Below are 8,859 nucleotides of genomic sequence, written 5' to 3' on the forward strand. Positions count from 1 at the left end.
CGTAGGTTTCAAAACGCCCGAATAAAGAGGCAATATGTGCACACTCAAAGTGAGACGCAAAAATCCAAAAAAAAATCAGGGTGGTGCGCTTATATGAAATCTATGCCCCAAAATGTTTTCCATTCCCATGCTCAAATAATCAGGGGTATCAGACGAAAGGTCTCGGTTAGTACTCCGAAACCGGTTTTAGTTTTTACATTTGTTGGAAAGGTGGGGAGTGCAGCGGGTCGAAAGTAATCATTTCCTTCACGGACCCATTCTCAGAAACTACTCATCCGAAAAATTTGAAAAAAAACAAGAGGCTGCCACTGTATGGTGCCTAGGCTCCGAAATATCCTAGGTATTAACGGGGCAAATGTCCACTGAAATGTTTTTATAGAAGAAATACATACAATCTTTCATATCTGGAGCATCTAGCTTCCAGTTTCCCGACTTGTTTTCTTTTTTTTTGTTTCAACCTATGTAAATTTATTGAAATCGAAAAATGGCAAATTAAAAAGGAATAAGAGAGAAACCTAGAAAATAAAATGAAAAAATCCATTGTTTGTCTAGCAAAAAAAAATTGCAAACAGAAAACAAGGGAAAGACATATTACACGTTATTAAAAGATCTGAACATCAGGTACTACTATTTATTAAACGTAACATTTTTACACAATCAGCAGGTACAGGTGTCAGGACTTAAATCCTTGCATTCCAGAGTTTACCAATGGCCATGTCCACCATGTCCCCAGCTTCCACCATGACCCCATCCGCCATAACCTGCACCTCCCCATCCACGGCCGCCCCATCCACCGTGTCCTCCCCAACCTCCGCCATATCCTACAAGACCAGCACCGTATCCTCCATGTCCTCCCCAGCCGCCTCCGTATCCGTAGCCAGCACCGTGTCCATAGCCTCCATAACTGCCACCCCAACCACCAATGGCTCCTGCTGATACGGCTACAATGAGAGCCAACAAGCAAACGATAATTTTCATTTTGTTAATGTTTTGAGCTTCAAACGCAATTCAACACTGATGTTCTGCTCCATAATCAAATCCTCTATTTATATGAAATTATGCTTCAGTAAATAACTGATATAATTATGCACCGCCGCCTCCGGAGGCTCACCATAGACACACCAGCTCACACCCCCCAGCCAAAACTAATTTTTTTATAATCAAGGTGATGACGATATGCTAATTTTGTGGCGTCGAAGTTTTTTGCTAAGTTTTTGAGATGTTTTACTTTGATGACGATGTCGAAGAAACGAGTTCACTTACCCGAACTTCGTTTTCTATCAATGATATACCTGAAGCTACCACTCTACCTATATACATAATAGATAGACTCGTTCTATGTGTTCTTAACTCAATCTTAATCTCTGCTATAGAAATCGAAACTTAAGCGGGTTACGTAACTTACGCAAGAAAGAATATTACGGGTATATACTTAGTAAGGGGAAATCCTTTTAAGTGAAATTGAAACCAGTCCAAACAAATAGAAACTGGAATATTTAAAATAAAAAAAGTGGAACTTATTCCAGAAAAGCTTTAAAAAACAATTTGACACTAGATAGCCAGCAGAAAGATATTTAGGTGAAAGGTAAGTTAGTTACGTGAGCGCAGGCAAAGACGCAGTACAGAAATTCTGAATATTTGCCTAGAAACGCGTCCATGTCCTTTCTAAGACTTCCAAAATTTACTTTGTGAATCATCTTCAATATATTAATAAAACAATGTGTTATTTGTTTTACAATTTTTTGTGATTCTCCTAAACGTTTGGACAGATGCATGAATTAAGTCAAATGTGAAGGACTAAGTTTTCAAACCTAAGGGACAGTGAACTTGCTGGGTCATCCTATTTGGATACTAATTATCTTTGTTAGGTCCGTGACTCTGCCTCATAAAATGCTAAATTGATAGATAGACACTACCCAAGAACGTCCCTGCTTACGACTATCAAGGCTTATAAAATCCTTACATAATCTTGGGATGAAGAAATTTTATTCATTCCAGCTTTTAATCTTAAGTTTTTATCTATTTGCGATAGAATCCCGTGCTTATTCTTTGTTATAACTACATTGATGTAGCAGCCATGTTAAGACATTTTTTTATATAGCCAAAAATCCTAACACTTCTCGCGGGTTAGAGAAATGCAACCTTTCCTTGAAAAAAGGAACTACGAACTCTTCTGGGCACAAAATGGAAGCCTGACTTGCATATCATTGTTTAACAAAAAACTTTCACGGAAACTTTCCAATGAACAGTCAATTGCAATTATTTGCAATCAAATATTGGGTTGGAGAAAAAGACATGTCGTATTTGTGATCGAAATTTGACGCTTTATTTAACATACTTAGAATTATCCGATTTAAGTCAAATATGCGCCGTTTTATTCGCAAACTTGTTGCCATTTAGAAGACAATTTGGTTATCCCCCCTTATAAACCCCCCCCCCCCCCTGCTTATTTGCAAAAAACTCAGACAGCCAGTTTTCGCAAGCCTCTGCATGCGTTTTGCATAGACCGGAAGAGATGGTAATCACTTGGTGTCCGGACTGTACGGTGGGCGCTATAGAACATCCCACCCGAGCTCCAGTGGCGTCTGGCGCGTCATCAAAAATGTGTGAGGTCGAGCGTTGTCCTGGTGGAACACAACACCATTGCTATCGACCAATTCTAGCCGCTTCTGGTCAATTGCCAGTTTCAAACGGTCGAGTTGCTCACAGTTGAAGACCGAATTGAGGGTCTGGCCATAGTTAAGCAGCTCATAGTGGATGATTCTCTTCTAATCCCACCAAACACTCAGCAAAACGTTCCTGGCCGTCAATCCGGGCTTGGCGATGGTTCGGGCTGACTCGCCGTGCTTCGACCACAATCTTTTTCGCTTGAGGTTGTCGTACGTGATCCACTTTTCATCACCAGTCACCATCCGCTTCAAAAATGGGTCGAATTCGTTCCGTTTCAGCAGTGCATCACAGGCATTGATTCGGTCCAAGAGATTTTTTTGCGTCAGCTCGTGTGGCACCCAAACATCCAGCATTTTCTGGAGTCCAATCTTCTGCAAATGGTTCCAAATGGTTTTATGGTCTATACCCAGTTCCTGGCCAATCGAGCAACTGCTCACATTCCGGTCTATTTGGATGATTTCGACAATTTCATCGATTTGTACGACGATCGGTCTACCAGTACAGGGGTTATACTCGATATCCACTGCACCAGAACGAAATCGATCGAACCAACGCCGTGATGTGCGAATCGTTACAGTATCGGGAGCATAAACTTCACAAATTTTTTCGGCCGCTTTCGTTGCATTTTTACCAATCAGGCACTAAAAATGTAAAATACGAGGAATTTCCTGCTTGGTGGACTCCATCTTTGACGCGCTATAACTTGAGACTGAAACATATGATCACAACACTGTCAAAGAGGCAATTGTAGCATAGATTGTCGTCTTCAAATCGCCGTATAGGATGACCCGATCCGATAAGTACAACACAAGATATGTTTAAGTGTCGCCATCTATTGACAAAATACGACATTTCTTTTTCCCCAACCCAATATCTCCCCAAGAAATTCGCACTTATCCTCTACTGTTCTGCCCCACGCAGTTCTAGGGCAATCTATCCGTCGGTAATTCAGGAATAGTGCTTTTCATTGCATGGTATACTTCACAATGCAGTTTCTTCCCAATTTGACATCCACTGCCACTTTCACTGTCTCTTCAACGACCAACGCACTCCTTCATTTAATATTCGAATATACTCAGAACAGAGACATGACGTAGACATTAATTGATAAAAGCTTGGAGCTTATAATCAACTTTGGAGGTATTGTACCCATTGCTACAGGCATGCAGAGCGTGATGACCAATTAGACTAAAAACTTGGCTTTGTTGCTATTTATCTTCAATCTTATCCCGCTTTCCTTCTTCTCCAGATCGATATTCATTTGACGCGGATCTATGGCATTTTGCTCCTTGGCTTTTGGGATGTTGTTTTATGCTCTCCAGGATTGTTGTTGTTGAGCTCCTCACAATTGTCGGGTTGAGGATGGATGATCTTCTTCAGTAACATAATGACTATGTAATTCATTCCTGGGAAAAATCTCAGATAAATTTCCCTTTGCCACAGATATCGGTGGTCTTTACTTTGCCCACTACTCGCAGCCATCAACATACCCTTTCCTTTCATCGATCTGCTGCAATATTTCCGCTGTCAGTCAGATCTTGGAACGAGACGAGAAAGCAGTATTTCTAATGGCAACCAACTGCTCAACAATATTCTCTTTACGATTATTCAAGGAACTAATCGAGCTACCACTGCCAGACGAAATGTAAACCGACGGTACGGAAATGGAACACCAGAAGTAGTCTTGAGAGATCCACGGTTTGACCTAGCGGTGGCGCTAGGCACATTGTCAAAATTAGTAAAATGCTTGCGTCCAAATTTCTGTTCCTTTTGTTCGGAAAGCAGAGAATACTTGGCAAATCACCGGGGTGCATAAAGGATAGTAACTCTCCCCCCCCCCCCCCCCCCTTGAAACTAGAAATCTTCTCTCATCAATCTCTTTGATGTCGTCATAGAATTATTTATTTGGCATCTGTAGCCTGTCTGCAGCTAAAGCTGGTTAATCGCAAATGAAATTTGATGCGAATTCTAAGATCCCTCGACCAGACTGACGTAATCTTATACGCATTTACACGGGTCTGGCCCAAAACTTCTTGAGAGCGAAATCCTTCTTGACTTGGTGCAAATTGTGAACCATCACCATCGGGAGTCATTCTCTACATGCCTATGATCACCCAGTGCATGACGCCCGGACTGTTCATCGCATTCCCGCACTATGTGCTGACCCAGCAAAACCCTACAAGTATACAAGATGTTATCCTGCTCAAGCCCAGCGAAAGTGTTCTCGGCGAATCAAACAGCACAAAACTTGCCTCATTTTGGTATGGCCACCAGCTAACTTTTTCACCAGCTAAAATTCGCAATCAGCAAAATAAAACCGGACTGCACAAAGTCACAGCATCGCCAGTAATTTCGACGCCATTTCTCTAAGTAGCTACCTTATTCTTCTCTAAGACAAGCATAAATATAGAACGCTGGAAGAGCGCATGCTTAATGCCTCATATCCATTACAGGAAACAAATATACGACGTCTTCTCCTCACTAGCACTAAAATCAAGAAGCTTCTTTTATAAAGAAAACCCCACGAGCAAATCCTCGGAAACAGATATTCTCCGAGCAATAGTAAACTGGCTTAACAAGCACGAAACTATATTTATCCTGCGGTTCAGTACCCTAAGCAAATGACGTTCTAAGCCTCGTTTCCGCTCGAAGAAATGCTGTTTCCCTGCTACTGAAACGAGTCCTTGATAAAAACATGGAAAACTACGCAATCATAAATAACAATTTGGACATCTTCACTGCATGAAACCAAATGTTCGTCATTTGGCGAAAAGTCGATCTTAAAAAAAACCTTTTTTTATTTTATAGTTTCAAATATAAAACTAACAAAAAAACTTCACAACTTTTTAATCCTTTCATTACTTAGTTCAGAAATCAATTGTCACAATTCATTTTTTTTCAATTTCAATTCTTTCTTCAACCTAATCCAGGCCTATTTCGCGCAACAAAGAAACGCTTGTACCTCCAGGGCTCAATTACACGACTCTTGTTTTTAGTTGACACTGGTACCAACATTTCTATTTTACTCAACCAATATGTTAAAACAAACATTGAACGAACAGCCCTTGCACCTTTCTCCCTTAATAGCAAATGTTTCAGCCGCACTGCGAAGATGCATATATGTGTATGGGTCCAGCGACCCTTTTCGGAATAGTCCCACCGTTACTGCCATCTCCTGTACAGCTCTTTCCTAGTGGCTTTTCTCCGGTAGAGACAGTGTGCCTTATTCGCCAGAAGATCCAAGGGAATCATTCCCGCGATGACACACACTGCCTCATCTGATACCGTTTTATATGCACTGCACACCCTCATCGCACTAGACTAGACTAGATTTTGGCCCTCCAATATTTGGCATTATCCTTGCTAAAGGTGAACTAGCCTTTGCTGCCTTTTCGCGAACATAGTCCAAGTGCCCGTTGAAGACTTGGCATCGATCATTACCCTCAGGTATCTAATGGTCAATTTTGAAACGACCTCGTGATTACCAACGTGGATTTTGACAGTGTTGTTTTTCCCGGGATTTGTAATAAGGACCCCCACCGTCTTACCTTCCACCAGGTCAAATTGCACAATTTGGAGCCATGTCTTTCGCAACTACTACCACTGCCAGGTCGTAAGCAAAACCAATCAATATTGCCTCCTTCGGCACACGAAGACCGAGCACGCCGTCATACATTATGTTCCACAGCAGAGGGAAAAGGGATTGGAACTATTTTGAGCAGTAGTCGCGGGCATGGCACTTGGGGTGATTTTTGTGCATGAATCTTGTTCATTACAACCTTGTAAGCAGCGCCCCACGGGTTCGTATTTGCTTCAAGGCACAACTGGTTGTAGCAATTTCTCTTACTATTCCGTATAGTCTTTTTAAGACTACTTCGAAGATTGCGGTATTCTTTCTCCGACTGCTGATGTTCTGACTGAAGCTCTGATCCTTTGGCAAAACCTTCAAGCTTGTAGTCACGATGCTCTTAACATTTCGATTTCTTGGTTCCACCAGTAATTTAGTTTCCTACTGTGATGGCACTTACGTCGCGACATTGTAGAGTCACAGACCACAGTTATCCGTTGACATAAATGGCTTACTTTATCCAGCGCAGTTCTCCTCGGGTCGTAACCTCCTTCTAAGACCGCCAGGAATGTCTCTTCCTCTAAAGCTCCAGTGGACCACCCAATTATCCTAGTTTTTCTGCTTTTGATGATCACTCGACTGTCGCCTCCCCGGCTGTTGATGTCGAGAAAGATAGCCTGGTGGCCACTGTGGTTATAGTACTCACGCATCCGCCAGACCATTCATCTCGCCAACGAGGTACTGAGGTAGGTTAGTAGTTGTAGTAGGTTGGCGAGTAGGATGTCCAGCTCCACGGAAGTTTCGAGCAAGATTTGGCCCCTAGTGTTCATCACTCGAGTTCCCCAGTCTAAAGTCCGCGCGTTAAAATCGCCGGCAATGATTTTGGGGGTGCGGTTTCTAGCATCCAACACTAAGCCATCTAGCATCTCCTCATATTGCGCTAATGTTGCACTAGGAGGAGCATAACAACTGTAGATATGAACGCCGTTAACGCCCATAGAAATCCGGCTCCCGGGAATGCCATTGATTCTTGAATGGTTTGCCGTCCACATGCCCATATCACCCCGTTTCCCGATGAGTCTTTCACTCACGTAGCACCAACGTAATTTCAGTGCGGTTCACATATCACTGCCACGTCCACATGCGACTCTCGAATGTTTTGCGAGAGCAAGTCTTGAGCTGCCTCGCAATGGTTAAGGTTGATTTGTATCAACCTCATTTCACCTTACGATTCAGCTCCCTCCTATATGCCGGGTACCTGTCATCAACTGCAACGTGCCGGTCATCTACTTCCGTTCTCCCTTTACACAATATACATCGTGGATCTCCAGTGCAGTCTTTAATAAGGTGGCTCTCGTCAGCACACTTCCTGCACCTACTCGACCTATCATACTCGATGTACACTTTACTGCAAAGTGACCAAAATCGAGGCATCTCTTGAAGGATATTTGCTCCCTAAGTAGACATACGACCCAACCTATTCTTACTTTACCTTAACCACCGGCAAGTTAACAATAACAATCTGTGTACCTCCATACCCCCTCTTCATCCTTTTGATGGCACTGTCTTCTAGGTCGCTAAGGTTGAATTGCTCCCTTAGCGCAGCATAGATATCTTCTGGTGATGTTACCTCGTCTAGGCATTTGCGCTCGATCATTATTTGTTGCTTCCGAGCTTTTACGTCTGCTTACCCAGCTAGCACCTTCTCCACCTGGTCGCAAAAGCTATCCACAATCTTCTGGCTAGATTTGTTTAGTTCCAGCAATAGATACCTCTGGGCTCTCTGGGCTGATACGGCTCACACTGCCACCCAGGTCTGTCAGTTCCGGATTGGCTTTGACTTTCCGAAGATTGTTGGCGTGGAACTTATCTCCTTTCTTAGAAATAATTATCACTTCCGGTCGAGTCTTCTTTTTCTCCTTGTACCGCTTTATGCCGCCCACCTTTGTCCATTCTTCGGATTTATGAGCTGTAGGCTGTTTCCCTTTTGTCACATTTTGGTATGGCCACCAGCTAACTTTTTCACCAGCTAAAATTCGCAATCAGCAAAATAAAACCGGACTGCACAAAGTCACAGCATCGCCAGTAATTTCGACGCCATTTCTCTAAGTAGCTACCTTATTCTTCTCTAAGACAAGCATAAATATAGAACGCTGGAAGAGCGCATGCTTAATGCCTCATATCCATTACAGGAAACAAATATACGACGTCTTCTCCTCACTAGCACTAAAATCAAGAAGCTTCTTTTATAAAGAAAACCCCACGAGCAAATCCTCGGAAACAGATATTCTCCGAGCAATAGTAAACTGGCTTAACAAGCACGAAACTATATTTATCCTGCGGTTCAGTACCCTAAGCAAATGACGTTCTAAGCCTCGTTTCCGCTCGAAGAAATGCTGTTTCCCTGCTACTGAAACGAGTCCTTGATAAAAACATGGAAAACTACGCAATCATAAATAACAATTTGGACATCTTCACTGCATGAAACCAAATGTTCGTCATTTGGCGAAAAGTCGATCTTAAAAAAAACCTTTTTTTATTTTATAGTTTCAAATATAAAACTAACAAAAAAACTTCACAACTTTTTAATCCTTTCATTACTTAGTTCAGAAATCAATTGT

The 8,859-nt window shown here is 42.3% G+C and overlaps 1 protein-coding gene across 1 annotated transcript; it reads right to left on the minus strand.

Moving 5' to 3' along the window:
- Positions 1–702: 702 nt before the first annotated feature.
- LOC119657058 (neuropeptide-like protein 31) lies at positions 703–978 on the minus strand. The gene has a single exon (XM_038063812.1). The coding sequence runs from the start codon at positions 976–978 to the stop codon at positions 703–705; it is 276 nt and encodes a 91-aa protein (XP_037919740.1).
- Positions 979–8,859: the final 7,881 nt, after the last annotated feature.

This window comes from Hermetia illucens, chromosome 5 (genome assembly GCF_905115235.1).
Source record: "Hermetia illucens chromosome 5, iHerIll2.2.curated.20191125, whole genome shotgun sequence".
Lineage (NCBI taxonomy): Eukaryota > Metazoa > Arthropoda > Insecta > Diptera > Stratiomyidae > Hermetia > Hermetia illucens.